This window comes from Pleurodeles waltl, chromosome 6 (genome assembly GCF_031143425.1).
Source record: "Pleurodeles waltl isolate 20211129_DDA chromosome 6, aPleWal1.hap1.20221129, whole genome shotgun sequence".
NCBI classification, from domain to species: Eukaryota; Metazoa; Chordata; class Amphibia; order Caudata; family Salamandridae; genus Pleurodeles; species Pleurodeles waltl.
The window spans coordinates 429,256,386-429,277,861 of record NC_090445.1 but is presented as its reverse complement, the minus strand read 5'-3'; the positions used below and the strand labels follow the sequence as shown (position 1 = coordinate 429,277,861).

Sequence of the window (21,476 nt, the reverse complement as noted above, 5' to 3'; positions counted from 1 at the left end):
CTCCCCACACCTTAACAACAAACCCGGTAACCACACAGCCTGACGTGACAAGTCTGACACTTTTAACTAGAGAAACACATTCTTACAAGATTATGGTATGGGCCTTCCCGAAGGATGTGCAAATATGGCATTGACTCTTTGATTCTATTCACAGCAGTCTATGAGCTGAGAACGATGTGTGAAAGCAGATCAACAGCATCAGCAACAAAGTTTTCTAAGAAATGTTGTCTTAGAAGAGCCTTCATACTTGGATGTCGTACCAGTAGCAAAAAACACAAAATGCTTAGACTTCACTCCTTTGTACACGGGACCCAGGTCCAACAATAATACCCAGGTTATCAACTGTTCATACATTTGTCTTTGCTTCCCCCTTTATTCTTATACAAACGCCCCCGTAAAAGGAAACAAAATACATAATTAGTATGTAGCCTTGCCGATGGTGGGTACTTAATATCATCACTAGATAGAGCCTCATAGGAGATTGTGGTGCAAACTGGGTCTCCAAATTAGGGGCAAGTTAAGGAATTGCATGATTTTGTGATCTTTTTTACTTATGGAAGGTTGGTTTACTATCCTGCTTTGTATCTAGCATCTATTTCTGCATGTGAATAAAGTTTTTCTGAGGCATTCTTTTTTGTCTTCAATCGATTATTGATTTTAATATGGGCTGATTGAAGTCTTCCTTATCGAAATTATTATAGTCCTTTGTAAAGTGATTGGTCCTTTCTCTGAAATGATGAATAAACGAGGCAATCAGTACCAATCTTGAAAAGTTACCTTCTTAGCGGCCATTAAATCAGACAGAAGGATGAACAAATAATCCCATATTGTGTTCCAAAATGAGGTCTTCCTATTTTTAGATTTCAGAATAAATGAAACAATTTTTTTCCCCATAATTTTCTTTAATTCTTCTTTATCTCAGGTTGAGATGTTAGTTATTCCACTACATGACAACTGTTTTTATGCACTACATTTAGAAAAACACGAAATATATCTGTTGTGCTAGCTGTACAGGTATTCCTACCACCTATTAGTTCACAACCAGGTGGATAATGACACACTGCTATGCCAGCCACTGAAATGCTTTTTATGTATGTTCACAATATAGAGTTTTAAAAAGCTGTAACATGGAGATCTTTTCGCAACTTTACCAAACACTACTATTTTGACTTTGCAGAGTATGCTGTAGTCAGTTATGATTTTCCACAAAATATTTACTGGTATGTTTTTTATTTATCTTGTGATATTTTTAAAAAAAATGTTACCTGCCTCCTTTGAACATTAAGTTGGCTGTTCTATACAGTGCTTATGAACATTAATGACAGGTCAGTGATGAAGAGTATAAAATAATTGTAATCTTAGGTTTGTAGCATGTGCTGCTAGAGATGCATATGGTTTGCATACTCCTGCCATCTAGTGGTAGTTCTGGACATTAGAGGTTGTTTTTCTTCAAAGATGTTTTGAGACACAAGGTGTAGAGTGACTCCTTTCTTAGTCCACAATGCAGATGATCCCCGGCTCTACTCCTGATTGGTTTTTCCTCCGGTGCATTCAAACATGTAAATCAATGGGTCCAATAAGGTTTTTGTGCGCGGAGACCTCCGGCCTTGCTAAGGTTGTTGATTCCAGAGGAAATCTACAAGCAGTTGGCATTGTAATCCATAACCGATCAAACCGCTTTATCCAACTATCTAGTACTCTGCCTCAGATAATGTAGGCAGATGGTGCGGCCTCCCATTCAATTCTGCCGAAAAAATTGCCTCTGCCTCTCTCCATAGCACCAGGAGTCAAATTGAAGTTTTTGCTGAGCTTTTATGTGTACAAGTCGCTTACATATAGGAGAGAGCAAAACACTGGACATACTATTGCAGTGTCAGGCTATTTTGGAACCCAGACCTTTTCAGGGAACAAGATTGCCTCGATGTACAGGAAAAATTACGAGTACCAGCGAAGCCATGGTCAACAGGAGAACAGCAAGCACTAAAACATTGTTGTTGGAGGCCTCTGACTATGAACGAGACCCTTCGGAGTCGAGGCAGGCAGAACAACCTACAAAGAAGACACTGAGATCCGCAAGTACTGACCTGGGGCATGGGGAAACAATGCACACGACCTTATGGTGGAGAGAAATGCCACTTCTGAGAGAATCGGGCACCTAGCACTGAGCCTGTCAAAATGACTTGTAGGCGACCACTATTGGTCCTTCTTTGGAGCTGATGCAAATCTTTGCAGCTGTTCCAAAGCTTTGCAGTAGAGACCAGCTTCAACTGAGTCCAGCGCCAACATGCTCAAAGAGACATCAAGCTCTTGCTTCAGTACTGAAAATGCCACAGGCATGCTCTGAACCAAGATCGAAGTTGAGGGGGCTTTAGATGCTGAGCGCAGAGACCCGTGAGAAAGACTGGCGGAGGAACTTGATGCAGAATTTCAACAAAGCCTTCACAGAAAATACTCCACTCTGTGATTCACCCCTTCCCTCCCCAAAAGAAAAAGAAGCTTGATTTAGAGGAAGAACTCACATATAACACTCCTAAACACCTAGGACACAAGAAGCACAAAGGGCAGATAGCACCTCCTCAGCCATCTTTGCCTACCACACCAAATCAGGCACTGCAAGCTACACCATAGTCACCTCTTTCACTACATCGTCATACACTACCACGGAGACCTATCTCACAGTTACCTTCTTTGCCTCTACTGCAGCCTCCAGAAGGATGTATTCACTCCTTGAACCCAAGGAGCCTATATGGATGGAGGACCTTTCTGACCAACCCACAGGGCCAGGAGATGATCTATGGGAGAACTATTTTGTTGATGCCTCAGGATGGTCTCGCTGCACAAAGAAAAAACTCTTAAGCTTTTCCAGAGGACATGTCCCACAAGGCCAGGAAGGAGGGCACTTGCACAAACCACCGGGGATGCCCCACCCCAGGTAAAAAGAGATTAAATGAATAGACTCTGCAGGCAACCAAGTTGCAGTAGGTTGAACAACCGACTGATGCATAGCCAATTCCATGACGTTGCTGTCACAATACTATGGATTCCACTGGGAAGCAGTGGAGGTCTCAATACAGCATCTTCCTGCATCTTACAGGAAATGTGGTAAAGAGAGTGTGGCGGAACATAAAGTTATCTTTAATATCAACTTCTGCTGCATACTAGATGCCACAGACCGGGCCTTACATGGTATAAACACAAGTACATTACGCCATAGACACGCCTGTCTCTGGGTGTTAGGCTTCAAACCTGGCGTGCAACAGCACCTTCTCAACATTCTGTTCAACGTGGAACAAAAATGTAATAGGACACAGAAATTGCAAGGTCCATGAGGGCACTACAAACAGCCACGTTCAAGAGTCATTTTTGTAGGCCATAATCAAGAGGCTCTCCAAAATCAGGCCAAACCTCACATACACAGACCTATCAAAAACATAATCATCAGTCCCTTCACGATCCCCAGAACACTAGGAGTTACTCAGGAGGAGGCTACATTGAAATAAAAATAGAGGCAGGGGCAAAGGTTGAACTCCAGCTTCTAAGCTCCGACTCGCCCATCAGCTCCAAGAGTCTGTATAAAATGTCTTGCTGCCATTGCCTCTCACCTCAAGACAGAGGGCGTATACCTGTTCTCTTCTCTAGATGACTGGCTGATCAAGTGTGACATCAAGCAAATGTCCCTATTACACACTCTGATTGCTCTCAGTCTGCTACGCTGACTAGGTTTCCAGTCTACAACCTCAGTAGAGCCATCCATTCTAAGGGTCAGTACTAAATGCTGTCATGTGGAACGCTTACCCCAGCGAACAGATGCTGATTGCATTTCAACAGCTGATGCCTCATTTTTAGTTTACTCATCCTATTCCAGTAAGAATTGTAATGAGACTGCTTGGGATGATAGTGTCATGCTTAGCAATTGCAATGCACATCAGATTACAGGTGCACCCTCTCCTAGAAAACCTTGCCAGTCCCGGGTGGACATCGACTTTGCGGACCTTCTAAATAGGGTGTATCAACAAGTTCACAAGTGAGAACATCCTCAGGTCCTACAAAAGTACTTTTATAGGTGAGAAAGTCAAACAGTCGACCTTTTTACCACTCATGAAAATGTAAAATTCCCAAGCTTCACATCCAGGTACCCACAATCCATAGGCAATGCACTATGAGTGATCTGGTCAGGGACATTTGCATTTGCTTTTTCACCTCTCCCACTCATCCCATATGTAGTCAGGAAGATGGGGCAATGCCCAATGACACTCATTCTAGTAGCCCAACATGAGCCAGGCAACCAGGGACTCAGCCTTAAGAGAATGTTCATCTCATCCCATGAGAAGTTCAGTGGCGGCTCCTCCGTTTGGTGGAGGAGTGTCACCCCCCTGCCAGCAGCGGCAAAACCTTTTTCAGAAAACAATAATAAACAGGGTTTATTATTGTTTTCTTTGAAAGGGGCGGAGCCATGGGGGGACCGTGCACTGAGGGGGGAGTTCCCAGCACTCCCCCTTCACAGCACATGTGTTTGGCCGGGCGTCTCGGGCCAGTCAAACACATGCGCTGTAGGCTCTTATGGAGAGAGCCTGCACAGGCTCCCAGTCTGCCAGGGAGAGCCCTGGCTGGGCGCTCCCAGACAATCCTGATTGGCGCAGGGCAGGCTGGAAGCCTGTGCCTGCAGCCTGGAGCGTCGAGGGACAGAGGAGCGGCGGAGAAGGTAAGTGTTTTTTTTTTTGTTTTTAAATTAAATGTTTATTTTCCCCCTGCCCCCGTGCCAACTTCCGTGAGCCGGTACTGGAGAAGCTTTTCATCAGACTGGATGTTCTTACTCAACACAGTGGACAAATCGGGCACTCCGGACCTAAGAAGCTATCCTTCGCAAGCCCAGAGGGCTTACCCCAAGTTCTGTGTTGCTAAATGGAAAGGCTGAACTGTGCTGCACGTCACCTGTACCCGTTACAGGCTGCGGTGCAAGATAGGATTCCCTATCTCCCACATTTACAAAAAGGAGGATTGTCTTATACATGTATATGACTCCTGTGTGGAGCTTAAACATAGCACTCACCTGGCTCTGGGGACCACGATTTTAACCTACCTCTATTCAGTCGATTTCCGGTTTCTTTCATGGAAAGTAGCCTCCTTCATAGGTATCACATCTTTATGGTGATTTAGTGAGTTACATGCACTCTCTATTCAAAAGCCCTTTATTCAAATATATAAAGATGGGGTGGTCCTGCAGACTAATACATCATTTTTATTCAAAAGTAATGTCTCCATTTCACCTAAATCAGTCCATAGAGGTGATACTGTTCTTTCCAAAAGCAGACCCTTTAGCGGAAAAGGCTTTATTGAATGTACAAAGTCTTTACTCCTTCCTTCCTCTGTCTTCAGCTGTCAGTTTCTTTTAGGAAAATCCTCGCCCACTCTTAGGTGGCATGCTTCATTATAGGGTTCCTGCTCAAACCACAACCAAATGGTGTTGTGTGGGCTACATCTCCTTGAATCAGGAGGAGCTCTTTCAAATGGATAACCCCTAGGTAAGTAGCAGGTGTGGGTGATTGTGCAGAATGCAGAGGGAATGTAATGTGAATTAAAACTACCTCTTGGTAGAACTTTACTGTTTTATTATGTCAAAGGGATAAGATTACAAAGTCAAAAAAGAGGAGAATAACTTCAACCTTAAAGAGGGAGGGTGGTTAGTATGTTTCTGCCCTGTTGACAGCCTATGTCAGTTGTGGGGGCATTCCTCAGGACTGTGAAAATGTCGCTCTGCTAACATGACTAATGTAGTGTAAAAAGAAAGCAAAAATAGTGAAAGTGCAACCGATGGTCCTGAGAAATTACTGAATAATCCAGCATTGCTTGTACCCTCTGTTGCTGGGTTTAGGACCTCAACTCGAGACTTCCCGTCAGGCAGAGACCTGAGCTGCGACTGTGCTTGGGTCCTGGGCCGCCAGTGCTCGCCAGTCTCGAGGGCAACACCACAGCGAGAACACACATTTTCCAAAGCAAGGATTGAAAAGCGGATTCAGACCTGCTATGCTAAAGCAAACAAGGCGCTTGCTGTATCTCCTAGAGCAAACACTACACAGAAAATGGGCTTCCATAGCTTTTTTAGGTAACATTCCAAAAACTGACATATGTAAGGCAGCAACTTGGTTAACACTGCACATCTTCACTAAACATTACTCTGTAGCTATATTAGTCCGACAGTAGGCTTCAGTTGGCCAAACACAACTAAGAACACCTTTTAAACATCTGCCTTAGCTGCCCACTAACCACTGCTGGGATGATACTGTTTTATAGGCGATGCAAATCATGTGTGTCTACAGTAACGTGCATGAATGGATTATGTTACTTACTCTGTGCACATCTGTTTGTAGTGTGCAGTGCTATATATTCACATGTACACTAGCACATTCCCATAAGTGGAAGTGGGGATATGTGTTCTTTAACATTTACCAACTGCAATGAGCAGGGAATACACTTGCATGACTATGTATTCATTGGTACTCCCCCTTTCACCCTGCTGTGTGGAAAACAGTCTAAGGGTACAGCCAAAGTTAGTGCTCTTTGTGAGCCAAATGAGGAGTCACTCTACACCTCGTAACTTGAAACTGCTTCAAAGAAAAACAACTTGTATTGTCCAGACCCAGCAATACATGGCAGAAGTATGCAAAGCATTTGAATGTTCTGCACTACATTCTTTGAACAGATGCTTACAGGTTAAGTAACATAATTCTTCTCCATAATAGCGTCTTCCTTTAATTTTGTTTGTAGTCACCTCATACCCATTAGGAAATCAGGATGTATGGGAAGAAATTAAGTAATATCCTTCCTCTTGGCAGAAAGTGAGAGGAACTGAAGTTAACTCTTACTGCGCTGCATTGAGGGGCTCTGTGGCATTCTAGATATGTTAAATTAGCAGACACATTTCCGGTTAGGGTTAACTGCTTATCTGTTTCATTTGTTTTAATCTCAATCTCATTCTCAAGGTTTGGGCTACAAGGATCATAAAGCATTCTTTGCTCTAATCTGACTGTCTAAATCCGAAACTAATTTGTACATACTGCTTGTAGTGGTCGATCACATGGCAGACCTGTCGACTTCTTCCCCAAAGCCACAGCATGACCTTCATGTTGGTGGAATGAGCATGGACTTCAAGAGGGGTACTCTATGGATATTGTAGCCGTGGATGCTCGACAAGTGACCTGTGCGCCATCGAATCATGTGAAATGATTCTGCTAGAAACGTCAGTACCAGATTGACCCTCCTGCAGTTTTAGATCACCTCCTTTCTAGATTATGAAGATATTCTTTTGCACTTTTGGAGCACAAAGGAAGACGGAGAATAATGTAGGAGAAGTTAAAATATAAAATGACTTTTTGATGGGAAATTGAATATGGAGGCTCATCCTATTTGTGAAAAAGAACAGAAACGTTTCAGAAACACAGAGCATTTGCTATTTCTGACAGGCGGCACACCTGCCTACTCGGCAGTAGTTTTTCTTGAAACTTTTCAGACCCCTGGTTATGGATATTTACTGGGAATAAAGAGTATTGTATTTTTCACTCGCATGTCATTCTTTACCTCCCTTTCAAGTCTGTAAAATGGACTGACCCTGAAAGTCATTGCCATAGTTCTGTACTTTCTGTACTCATTTGAAAAGCAGTCTTAACATTATCAACCACTTAAATATTCAGGCAAATTCAAATTTAAACAAGGCTAAAATAGTGGCTTAAATTTCCCATCTGTTTGCTATATTGAATGTTTGCTAGGGATCAACAGTTGTGATGGAATGAGAGTCTAGGGCAAGTCGAGTTTAGAGAGAGCAATTTTATGTAGATCTGAGGGCCTACAAAAACCACCATGGTGGTTTGAGCCCAGTACCCACCAAGACACAGCTGGTGAGTACCCAATGGATCCGTAGCTCTTTCTAGCGCGACTTCTCTTTCTCAGTTGGATTTGAATTCTTCATCTTGGTTTGAAAAACAAATTGACCTATAGATAAAGATTGGAAATTCCAGATCATAGAAATTTATTTTTTATGGGCTCGGCTAGTCTGTGTCTTATACCTTTGCTTGAGAGGAAAACCCCATATTTCTGAGTTTCAAGGCTTGCCTATAAAAGGTGTCCGGATGATTTGTATTGGTTTATCAAAATTTGCCTTAGTTGTCAAAGAGGTTGAGACTCACCTGTCCCTGTTGGTCAGTTGAAACCCTGATAAGCTAGTCTATTCAAATAGCGTAATTGACAAATTGTAGGTGAGGCAGCTGGTCTGAGGACTTTAGGGGATGCTTGGTGGGGATGCTTGGTTATGTGATGAGTGGAGCAAACACCTGAAGGATCCACTGCCCTTGCTTTTCTATTGCACTTAATCAGTTTCTGGCCCTCAAAACAAGTTGGCATAATTTCCTAACTATTTAGTAACCCGTAGATATAGAGGAGTGAGTGGTGAGGGAAGAGCGTGTATTCTCACCCTTTCTGAAGTAATCTGCTTTTATTGGCAAATAGTATCCTACATTATATCTTCGGGCCACAGTGATCTGATGTAACCAGCAGCAATCTTCTGGGTCTGTCCAGTCACAAACTCCTCCTGCAGCCCACACCTTACGCCTCCACTTTCAAATACTGTGATGCAAATATTTGTTTGTCGATTTCTAGGAAATATTGGAGTAGGCTATCATTGACCTAAAATGTTCTCATTTCTTAGTGAATACTCTAAAGTAATTTCCCTTGATGGTTAGTGAGTACTTGTGTCATTCCTTGCAGTGATTTCCAGAGCAGTATTTGGTATTCCTTTAACTGATCTTCATTTATTAGTTAATAGTCTGTGCAGCCACATGCAAAGACTACCTATGTCTTTTCATCTGTTTGTGCTCCTGTGATTGGATTATAACTACCAGTCCTTGCTGAGCAGATTGACCTGTGCAAAGCAACCTCATGGTCAAAAGGCAATTTCCTAGGGCAACCTCTTTGTTGCATTTTATTGCTAATACTTGTGTTTTTGGTTTTGGGTTGAGTTTTGTCTTTTTTCCACTTTTCCATTTTGTCTGCTCTCCCTACTTTTCCCTACCAATTGACTTTGTACATGTTTTGTCCTGGGTGGAATCTCAGCTAAAGCTCAAGATGGCGTTCCTCTGGAGATCCAGCCGCTGAAAAGTGAAGAAGGAGTCGAGAATGAGGAGAAGGAGAAAAAGACTGTAAAGGTCCCCAAGAGGGAGAAGTCTGTGCTACAGGGCAAGCTCACCAGGCTGGCAGTACAAATCGGGAAAGCAGGTAAGATACCCAAAGTAGGTGGAACGTCTGGAGGGGCAGACTTACTTGGTAATGGATTCACTCTGATTGTTTGTGTTTTAGAAGAGCAGGCTAGTTACTTACAGGATTTCTTGAATTCAAACATGCACAGAGGGAGCAGGGAATTTATAGTTAATGGCAAAGATGAACAGGCTTTATAGGCCCTGTATTCCCTTTATGGTTCCTTCCTAGAAGGACAGGCTCTTCGGGTGAATGCACCTTAGATAAGAATTCATAGTTGAGCCAGTATTATTGCAGGATTTAGGCCAGACACATCTCTTCAGTGTCCACCGTCTCACTGATTCAGAGGGACATGTCTTGCCTGTATAATTACCAAATGACTCAATTTTATTGTGAACACTATTCTCAAGTACTTGACTACTTTCTGTTAACATCGCTACATATTCTGGACGATGTAATCTTTTTCCAACTCCACTGATTTGACCGACACGCAGAAAAAAATGGGTGATTTATAAATAAACAGGCTAGGAATGTAAAATTGTGTTCCTAATGAGATGAGGTAATGTGGTAAAGTTGGTCTCCATGAGTTCCGACGAGGGCAGTCTCCAGGGGTTTAGGCTTTAACGTTTCAGTTGGGACTGCAGAGGATGGTCTCAAGCTAATAAGTTGCATACTGTGCAAAGGGAAATCCTTAGCAAATACTGCATGACCCGCCTCTAGCACGTTTGTGACACATGGGCCACACTACCTGCTATTTGTTCCCTGGTTGCCATGATTTCTTGTGTGCAAAGTGTGGGAAGAGCCTCTGCTCCTTTCTTTAGTTCCCAGACTGACTGAGAGGGGAGGCTTCTAATTTCTTAACACTATTTTTCTTGAATTTACCAAATGGTATACTGCTGGGTCATGCCCCTAACTGCAAGGCTTTTTATAAGTTCCATGAAACGATCCATGGGACATTCACACACTTGGTGTAATCACTTCAGCTCTGAATGAGGTACCAAAGATGTTACAATCTAAATAACCTCCTAAACTGCCCTAAACTTTCATTCCCTCATGGTTCTTTACGTGATGATATGTGGCACTCATTTTCCGTTTGATGGTTGTTGGGAAATAGCGCATATCTTAGTGCTGCTATGGGCTGCAGGGTGTACTACAGTAAAGCACTCAAACCTCTCACGACAGCCATTTTGCTCCACTGCAGATTGAGACTGATAGTAGATTTTATACGTTGGGAGTGGGCATTCAAGGGCAATATACTGGTTATTTACCAGAGCTATTATGAAAAGTTTACTCGTCTTAGTTAGCCCCCAATCAAGATGTTGGCATAAGTGTGGTGCCCCTTTGGCTAATTTAATTTTGTGGACTGCATTTGTGCCATCATCTTATTGTGCCATGTTACATGTTGCTTCTATCCTTTGGGGTACTCAGTGGCATACAACGTATTACTGGGTCTTCTCGACAGACTTCAGTTTTAAGAATTAACGTGAGACTGTAGTCTCTTGGCGGGGCTCAGTAATATACAGTATGCCATTCACTGCCCTAATAAAGTAAATACTTAACTTTAGGTGCTGCTAGATTCATAGTGTGCTGTTGTGCTCATTGTGGCATTTGGGCACTTAAAATGTATGACCATACAATAAAAACCTTATGTAAAATAATACTCCCAGACACCATTTTCTTGTTGATGTAATATAGTCATAATATAGTCAATAAAAATAGTACATGATTCAGGGTATTAAAAAAGTAATGCTTATTCAAATGTGGTGTTTGATATTTCCAGTACTTGACTAAAACTGGTGCACTTATTGTCCACCTCTCCATTGCTCTGGTGGTAATTTTGTAAATTCACTGTTCAATTTGTTGTCTCGCTTATATAACTTGTTGAAGCATTACAGTTACCTGCCCAATCAGAAAATGTGTTTTTGCAGCTGATGTTACCAATTTGAGATGTGCAGGAAGATAAATTTAGAAGCTCATAAACTAGATCATAGGCTGAAGTTTTCCATGTGGGATGGGGATATGAGCTTCTTCAGGCTGGTGACTTTCAATGACAGAGTAGCAGAATTCTAACCAAAGGTAACTAGTGGCAAGACATAACCTGTTCTCATTCACTCCTTTCTAGGTCTCATCATGTCTGCAATCACTGTCATCATCTTGGTGTTATACTTTGTAATTGACACTTTTGGGGTTCAGGGGAAGCCTTGGCTTGCAGAGTGCACCCCTGTTTACATCCAGTACTTTGTCAAGTTCTTCATCATTGGCGTGACTGTCCTTGTGGTGGCTGTGCCCGAGGGACTTCCCCTGGCAGTCACCATTTCCCTGGCATATTCTGTGAAGGTAAGTCTGACATTCTATTTTAGTGTAACCAAGAGCCCAGAAAGGGTGTGATCAAGATGTAAGCAGTATTTCTACATATTTTTTGCAATTATTTAGTGATGTATATATTCTCAAGTTACAAAATGAAAACTGAATCGTACAGCAAACTATATGATGGAGATGTCTGATTTACCAGTCACCTTCCTCCTTGTGCAAGCTAGCTAAATTTTTACCACTTAGGATCTTATTGGATGTGATCATGCAGTCATGAATATGCTCACTGCTAAGCACACTGACAAGAACCATGTTCCATAAGAGTCTCAGCACCACGTCCAAGCAAGGGACCAGAGCGAGGCGACTTTGGCAGATAATCTTGCGATGTGTAACTCTCACCACAGTACTACTGACAATGTTCTCCAGATTCGGTCTCTTCTATCTCAATAGCCAGATAAATAATCAGTACAAAGAGAGATACAAAGCAGCAGATTAAATATTGATAGACCTCTCTAAGTAAGTGTGCCCACAAATGCCTCAAGCATAATTACATTACTGTGGGGGTAAATCAGAACATGCCACATTAAGTGATCACTGATGACCTCCTCATTAATGTGGGGGATCTTAACAATGGTGTCAGGGATGAATGTGTTACTGAATCCCCAGTAAAGACACCCCATCTGGTAACTGTGTTGCTGATTTTTCCCTACAGAAAATGATGAAGGACAATAACCTGGTGAGACATCTTGATGCCTGTGAGACTATGGGCAATGCAACAGCCATCTGCTCTGACAAGACTGGAACACTAACCATGAACCGCATGACTGTAGTCCAAGCCTATGTTGGCGGTACTCACTACAGACAGATCCCAGACCCTGATACCCTGCAACCTAAAGTGCTGGAACTCATTGTGAATGGAATATCCATTAACTCTGCCTACACATCCAAAATCCTGGTGAGTGTTTGCCCTTCACCATTTACTGTGTTTGATGGTCAAAGGCTTAATACTCGTAGAGATTTTGACTGTGAAACTGATGTTTCTCCTTTTTTGTTAAATCATTAGCCTCCAGAGAAGGAAGGTGGACTACCTCGGCAGGTGGGGAACAAAACCGAGTGCTCGCTGTTGGGGTTTGTGTTAGATTTGAAGCAAGATTTCCAGGCCGTGCGAAATGAAGTACCAGAGGAGAAATTCTACAAAGTTTATACATTCAATTCTTCACGCAAGTCCATGAGCACTGTGCTGAAGAACGCTGATGGCGGCTTCCGCATGTACAGCAAGGGTGCCTCCGAAATCATACTGCGCAAGTAACTAACCCGCCTTTCCTTTCTCAATTTTTTTTTTTTTTTTTTTTTAACATGCTCCTTTGTGTACCTATTCCTATGACTCCTGATCTACTGGCAGAGCTCTAAGAGCATGGGAGAAATGGTAGCACTTATTAATTTCGTGCTGCCCTCATATGATTTCCTAGTTTGTTTTCCCTTCTGTCTACTATGTTTAACTCCTTTGCCTGGAACCTGATCAAACATTAGCCGATATAGGTCAAGAAATTGAAGACAAACTTTATGTATGGATATTATCTGAAATTATCATGCTAGACCTGTGTGGCTCATAATTTAGAATCTCAGTAATTTTGCCATACCAAATTAATATGTAGTATAAGATATTGTGGTATAATCAACTGGCTAATTCATACAACTAGGTGCCAACATAACGTGACGCATAAACATTAGAGATGGCATTGATATATCAGTGCTATGAACCCAGCTATCATTTGCAGCCATTCCAGGAGTTATGAATAACTCTTTGAAATTAAGGGATGCAAGGGTCAGAGCCATCACAGCTCTGGATTTTGTGTAAAGACACCTATAGATGTGCCTCTGCCTTAAACAAAAGTGGTGTGTTTATCGAAGAATGTTACCTTGACAGACAAGAAGAACTTTAGCACATTCTTTAATTACATAGGACACAACTGCACAAAATCATTTAAACCCCTACTGCAAACCCAACTGCTCATTAGTCACCCTGGGGAATGAGATCAATCTGCAGTCTACTCAAGGTCAATGAGATCAAAACTTGTTTGCTACAGACAAACGCCCACAACATGTTGTTACTGCTTTACAGAAGTTAAATTGGTGTTAATGAAAATGTAATATGTTCCCAGATAAGGAGCCTCTTTGCAGTTGACTTTGTAGACCCAGGTTAATACCAAAGTTGCAGAGCACTCAGTTAAAGCAGCGATCATAGCATATACTGTTATGCCTAAGTGCCTTGACCTGTAAACAGTTACGCTGAAATCTGTGTTGAATTGCAAAACTTTGCCTTTATATTTTTCTCCACCATTGCCTGTGACAACCCCAAGAATTAAATGTTTGTTTTTCTCCATTAGCCTAGCAATTACAGTTCTGGGACAAGAAGCTAGGTTTGGGCTGAGGACTTCAATATCTACTAGGTCTGTAGGTGGAAAACTGCAAGCCCCTCTTCAAATTCTCACAAATTAGAGGATAGTTCTTCTTTCTTGCTGCAAAATGGTGGAACTCTTTGCTCATTGAACTTTGCTTGAGGCTGTCATTATTGCTATTTAGAAAATAACTTAAAACTTAGCTGTACCGATCGAGACCTCACTTTTGGCATATTCCCCAGGCGTCAGACTGGATCCGTGCCATAAGGTGTAACGTGTGTTTCAACTCTGGTTCTCTTCCACTTTAACTGACTTGTGGGGCCTATACAGATACTATCCCTGCATACTGATATCATTTCCTTTCTTTCTCACCACCATACATGCTTCTCATCCCTCAGGGAGCCTTGCCCTTTTCTTCTCAAAGTTCTTTTCAGTGTGGAAGGGAAGTCACTCCCTAAGATGACAGATTTTCAAACCAATAAGGAGTGTCACAAGCAGATGTCTGAGACAGAGCCCCACCTGTTAAGCCTGTGGTGTCTGGACCACAAATTCAAGACCTGCAGAGACTGCGCTTTGAAGAACCCGAAAGCCAATGGAGCACGAAAGGTAAAACTCTAAGTTGCGAAGCATAAGAAAACAAAGTTTCAGGACCTCTGTATGTCCAAGGCTCATTCCTGGTCCCACTCCTGTTCCCGGTGTCAAAGAAACTGCTCTAGAGGCCGGTCTTTGTCAGGTTCCAAGTCCTCAAGCAAGCACAAAAAATACAGGAAGTTGAAGCATACTTCTGCTCTTTTGTGGCATTCCCACTCCCTAACAAAACGCATGGGAGGCGCTAGCTGTCTCGCTCCTGTTCTCTAAGTTGGCCAACTTCAAAGCTTATTCCGCAGCTCTTTCCAGCACAACCCGAGTTCTTGGGGCGTCAGACATGCTGGATCAGAGTTTCACGCAGCTATGCTCTGGCTCTTCGATCCCATCTGACTTGCCTTTGGGCCCCATGAAGCTGAGAGGTCTTCCACTTGAGCTTCTGCCAGCCGCTTCGTCTGCAGCACCAGCTGGACCCTCTGAGCCACTTCTGCCCTCTGTTCCAGCTCCAACGCCACTGTGCTGGGCGTGCCCAGGCCTCGGTACATCGACCCTCACCATGCATCCTGAGAAGGAGGTTCCGATTGTCCTGTTTGGTGCCGAATTGACACTGATCCAAATTCGATCAGCGCTGCACCCGAACCCAAATGAGACATTGATTCCAGCACGTATTCAAGTTCGTCAGACGCTGCGCCTGAATCTGAATGAGGTGCGGTTCCTGTACTCAAACTTCTACATGGCAAGCAGCGTTCATTGCTCTTCCTCTACAGCACTGACAGGCTTCCAGGAGGCTAGTGGGCAAGATGCACCCCCAGAGGCAGTTATTTTTTCTCTGCCGAGCCTTGGAAGAGTCTGCCCCCTATGCTATGGTTGAGTGTAGGCTGCTGAAGTTCTTGACGACCTTAGAGGGGGAAATTAAAGTGCTGACTGAGGTCTTACATCCGGGGCAGGCTACTTCTCATCCTCTCCTCCCGTTATGTAAGGCCCTGACAGATACCAACCTAAGAGCCAAGCCTTCCTCTGGGTACTACAGTTAACAGATTGACAGGCACCATCAGCCTATTCCAGACAGCCTTGCCTTTTGATCGCAGACCCTTATCCAAAGAGCTGCATGGTGAAGGCCTCCACCAACCGAACGAGCTCCAACAATTTTCCTATCATTCCCCCTGACCGGGAATAAAAGCGAGTGGAGACATTCTGTAAATGCCTCATCAGCCAGTTTGACCATATGATCGATCAATGTTTCCTGTTTGTTGGCCCTTCACACTCTTAGCATTTAGGACTCTGTGGCACAAGTCCTCCCTGGTGTAGTGGAAGACATTTGCTCTGTTCTTTCACAGGCGATCCAAAAGGGGTTACACTCATACCCTTTAGGAGTTGGTGGCAGTAGTCCTCCCTGGTGTACTGGAATACCTTAGCTCTGTTCTTTCACAGGCAATCCAAAAGGGTTGTGATGCAGCCAAGTTCGCAATTAGTTGTGGCTTGGATATCACCAGCTCCGTTGGGCGAGCTGTAGGCATCCGCTCTGCCATTTGTTGCCATCTGTGACTGCGATTAACTGGGGTCTATAGTGAAGTCCAGTCCTACCTGATGGACGTGCCATTCAATGGGACTTACCTGCTTCAGGGGAAAGGCTGACTGTACCCTTGAATGCTTCAAGGAGAATAGGGCTACCACTTGCTCTCTGGCCTCTGCCCAGCCTCCGTGGGAGCCGCAACAATTACACTTTTCCTTTTATGGTTTAGGCTGAGGCATCCCTTGCTGCGGGTCTGTCCCGCCCTAGCAGGGACCCAAGCAGTTTTGAGGGAGAGGCTATTGTGCCCACTGTGGCCAAGGACAGCATGCCGCTCAGTCCTCCGCCACCGACCCCATATCACCCCCCCACCTGCCAATCCTCTTTAGTGTGACCTTGCAGGGCCACAGCCATATGGTTGAAGCCACCGATTCCATCTGGGTTGGCAAGTAATCACATTGAACATATGGGTCCCGCAGATTGTCTGCTAGGTTTATGCCTTAGCCTTAGTTTCTCCTCCATCACACATTCGACTAATGAGGGGCCATCTCAATTATGCGGCAGGAAGTACAAGCACTTTTGGACAAAGGTGCTGTTTGGAGGGTGCCAGCACCAGCAATAAGACATGGTTGCTATTCCCTGTTCTTTCTGGTGACCAAGAAGGACGGAGGTTTTCGGCCTATTCTAGATCTGCTACCCTCAACGCCTTCCTCTGGAAGTAGAAATTCATAATGCTCATCCTTGCTCTGGACTTGCCTTCCTTTGAGTCTGGAGACTGCATGGTGGCTGTACCCATGGTGGATGTGGTTCTTCATTTTTTCATCGCGCCTTGCCATGCTTCTAAAGGCCGAGCGTGTGAGGCCTTCCAGTGTAATGTAAGTATCCTTTTAGCTACTAACAGAGTTAAAACAGCAAAGTGTGTGCGAACAATGTGTTGTTTCATTAAATGCCAAGGGTGCTGGCCTCCCAAGAATCTAGGTCTGTGAGCTCAGTAACCTCCCTCAGGGTGGTATGTATGCCCTGTCAGTAGGCATGGAGAGTGGGGCAGGGCCACAACCTATGCTGGAGGATTCACATTCCCCAACCAACATCTGAAGCAAGCCAAATTTGCTGTCGGGAAATGCTGGTTAAGTTGCGTGGGAGTGAGATACACCTGATTTAAGATATCAAATGGTATGTTTTAAAGCCTCATGTTCTGTGAAACTGTGTGTTAAAAGGCCAGTGCCTGAGGCCCCTCTCCATTGTTCAGCAACCTCCCAATGTTGTCCTCCTATTTTGTGTGGAGGGGATTCAGTAAAATACCAGTTTGACCACAAATCGCCATAAATAGCTATGTGACTAATTGTCTTCCCTTCCCCATAAGAGAGTATTGTTTGTATCCCTGCATGTACGGGGGATCCTCATCCCTAGTCTGCCATAATTGGAGGCAGGTATTGTGACGTTGGTGACAAGTGAGGAACTGCCCAGCTGGGAGGCCAGAGTCTTCCTGAAATTGTTTGAATGTGAGTAGATGACCCTCAACAAATAAGTCCACACCTGTACTAACAACAGTAATGCCAGCTTTGCAAAGCTGTGGTCAACTAAGTACCCGGGTACTTTAAAATACCTACCAAGGGGAACCCTGGAACATATGGAAGGACTGGATGTGTAAGAACGCAGATTCTGTTAATACATTTGAAAGTGACACTCACTTGGAGAGAGCGAGGGGGGTCCGGCAACTTCTGAGGGACTAAGAGACCTCTGATGTGGTTGGAGTGAGGGGAGGGGAATGGTGGCAGGTTTCACCTAGATTTCGGTGGGCTACCTACCTGATCACCCATTGAACTTGGGTTGCCAGAAAGTTTGCCTCAAAGGAAAGGGCTCTCAAACCTCCCTCACCCGTAGGTAATTGCAATTTCAGCAGAGCTACTCGGCAGCGGCTGTTCCCCCAAATGAGTTGTGTAAGTCAGGAATCAAGGTCCCGAAGGAAGCTGCGGGGATATCACTGGAAGCTTGGCAAAATAATACAGAAAATGGGGCAGGATGACCATCTTTGATATTGCTATCTTCTCTGTAGTGGCTAGGGATAGTTTAGTCCAGAAGAATACTAAAGATTTTAACGATGCCAGCACAGGACGCAGGGTGTCTTCAAAAAGATCGGCTGGATAGTGGTATAAAAAGGATTCCTAAATATTGAACAGCAGAGTTTTGCCAGGTGAGAGAGATGCCACTTATAGTGACGTCTAGAGGGTCAATCATGCAGTGGGTAGATGAAAGACTTTCCCTAATTAACTTTCAAGCCAGATATACTAGAAAATGTTTGCAGCTTAGTTTAAATGGTAATAGGGTCCATCTGTGGTAAATGGATGACGCCGCATGTGTCATTTCTGCGAGGGGAATATGTGATGAGGTTTATGGAAGGGATGCAGCATCTGTTTCCCCTTCCCCTGTGATGCCCAATTACCTCAATATCGCCATAACTGCAGCACGGCATGTAAGTGAGCTTCAGGCTCTCTCTGTTCATCCACCATACACCACCACCTTCCCTGACATGCTGATTCTGGGAACTAGAGCTTCTTTTCTCCCAAAAGTTGTGACGCTGTTCCACTTCAGTCAAACCATCAGCCTCCCGGCATTTTGTGCTCTGTCTCACCCCTCTAAGAGGAGTAGAGACTCCATCGCTTGGACCCCAAGTGAGTATTCAGCGTCTTCATCAATCGTACCTAAGACACCGGGTGAATGATTGGCTCTTGGGGGGTTTGCCAGAGCAAAAAATAGTCAAGGCTGTACAGTAGCATATCATCTTTTCTTTGATAGTACTCTGCATTAAGACCTGCTACGCCTTGATAACGAATCAGCCTCCAGAAGCACTATGGGCACATTCCACCAAGGCCCAAGCTGCTACCACAGTGTTGGCACGCAGAGTCTGTCCTAGACATCTGCCAGGCAGCTATCTGTGAGTCCCTCCATATGTTCATAAAGCACTATTAGCTGTACAGCCAAGTCTGCTGAGAAAGGCACTTTTCCCAGTCGATCCTGGAGGTCTTTCTGGTTTGAGTCTGTTAATGACCCATCTCCAATAAGGTACTGCTTTGATATCTGTTCCAAAGGTGAGGAATCTTCCACTAGAAGTCTCTGTCAGAAGTGCAAGTTACTTACCTGTGGTAACTCTCCTTCTGGTGGAGACTCTATCTAGCTGCAGATTCCTCACCGACCCTGCCAATCCTCCCTGTTCTGTCTTTGGACTCTGCCCATTAATAAGATTCCAAGTCTAGGAATCTGCACATCGATCTATCAGTTTGCTTTTGAGACTTCATGTGTGGGGCATGGGCAGACTTGAACGCAACTGACGTCAGCACGCCAGAGCGGTGTCTATGTATACCCCGCCCATGTGGCGCCACCCTCCAATTCACAGAGATGTAATGCAAAATTTTCTGGATCCAGTCTGATACCTGGTGAATATTCCAAAAGTGAGGAATCTGCAGCTTATGGAGTCTGTACCAGAAAGAGTATTACCGAAGATAAGTAAATTGTTCTTCACTGCCAGCATCTGACCTACCTCTCAAAGATGACAAGACCTTCTCTAGCGACACGATGTCTTCTTTGGATAACCATGTGCTCTACAAGTTCTGTAAATAAATAATCACTGCAGTGGCACTGAATTCAGTTAGTCCAAGCCATTCTCAGAACCAGTTGTTAAGAGGCTGCATGTCAATGCACAGTCAGTGCCTGAAAGTGAGAACAGAAGCCACAAAAGAATTCAACATCATTAACTTGCCCCGGGGTGGCGTTTCGAGGAGAATGAAGCATGAATACAGCCAGGTAGCGCTACAGGTATGGGCACTGTGCTTCTAAATTGTTCATAAAGCCCAGCAGTTGCAAAAAAGATACCTGAATTTTAATATTTGACGACACACGTTTAAAAAATTAAAGCCTGCATCTTTGATACGACTTTCTATTACCCATTCAACCATTGCAAGAATAAATCCAGTTTCTCTACAGCTATTCAGATGGTCTTAATATTACTTTACATTTGTTTTAGGACTGCTGCATCTGATCCTCAAGCCTTTAGTCCCAGATACTGAAGACAGAGGAATGGTGCCAAGTAATTTTCCATTTTGGCTCCTAGCCCCCGGAAAAAGCTTCTGGTTAATCTAAAATTGGCTTCAGCTCATTTGAGCTTTATAATGCAATGTTAAAAATATGGCGTTATAGATGTTTCTCTTTAATGTTCTTGCAGTTTTGAATTTGCATACCTAGCACCATTAGCCCTCTCCTGGAAGATGAGTGCAATATAAAAGTCACATAGTATAGTATGAACTTGCTGTAGATTTGTGTTGTCCTTTTCACATCCTTCACAACCGAGTGGAATGCAATTTTTCCTTTTGTTGACATAAGCTTATTAATATTTCAATATACCTAAGAAGAGGACAAAAACTGTATGATGTCTTCGGTTCAATAGAGGCAGCTGTTATTAGGCTAATTGAAGCACTCACATACTGTGCAATTAAGAAAGGTTTTTCACATCACTCTGTAAACCCATCATCTCCTTTAATTGCAGGGTCACTAATACACATATCTCACTAATCTGCGGTTGCACTTTTAAGCTTCAACTATGGCTGTTATAAGATGGCGAGGTAGGTCTAGTGGTAAGCTGTTGCCTTTGGAGTCAGACAACATACTTCTAATCACAGATTTAGGACTTGTAGTGGCACAAGGCTGGCAAGACTTTAGAAACTGTATTGACCCTCCATGTTATTTTTTTTGTCTTTCCAGCCTTATATTTTGTTTTACCCCCTCCCCACATAAAAATTTATAATCTGCAAAATCGAACACACTGGAGGCTCTCAATGGTTTGTATGCTTCAATGGTTTGGGAGCGACCAAAAGTGTACTCCCACCCACAATCACAGATGACTCCAGCCCCTTCTTGCCAGACTGTTGGGTAACTGGTGGTTGGTGGATAAATCGTATCCCAAAAATAGGACACTGAGAAAGGCAATTTTAGTTTTCTTAAAATTGAATTTATAGCCTATTTCGGCAAATCCTACAAGAATGTGGGGTACCCGTCTTAAATGTTCCAAGAGATCATTATCCATAAGGTAGATATCATCTACATAGGACAATGCCTCAGTGTCAGTCTCATGTAGAATGGATGTGAACCCGCTGAGACCAGTCCAGGATTATTATTATACCCCTGTGGGAGCCTACAAAATGTTCACTGCGAGCCTTATGCGCTAAATGCTGTTAAGTCCCTGCTTTCTGGTGCTATTTATTGGCAGAAAATCCCATTGACGATATCCAGGGTCTTTTTGTATTTTTTGGCGCACTAAATTGCTAATCAGTGCTGTGCTCTGTGCATTTTGGATAGCTGATATGTGTGTATGACTGTTTAAGTGTCTGTAATCGAAGACTGTTCATCTGATAGATACTTCTAGTTGCAGATTCCTT

The 21,476-nt window shown here is 43.6% G+C and overlaps 1 protein-coding gene across 6 annotated transcripts in view; it reads left to right on the top strand.

Annotated features, from left to right (window-relative positions):
- ATP2B4 (ATPase plasma membrane Ca2+ transporting 4) overlaps window positions 1-21,476 on the top strand; it is a 588,558-nt gene that overhangs the window by 403,775 nt on the left and 163,307 nt on the right. For all 6 annotated transcript variants that reach the window (XM_069238449.1, XM_069238447.1, XM_069238453.1 and 3 more), the window contains 4 exons: window positions 9,103-9,264; window positions 11,366-11,580; window positions 12,266-12,508; window positions 12,617-12,858. In XM_069238449.1, the coding sequence (XP_069094550.1) occupies window positions 9,103-9,264; window positions 11,366-11,580; window positions 12,266-12,508; window positions 12,617-12,858 (862 nt within the window). The remainder of the gene's footprint in view (window positions 1-9,102; window positions 9,265-11,365; window positions 11,581-12,265; window positions 12,509-12,616; window positions 12,859-21,476) is intronic.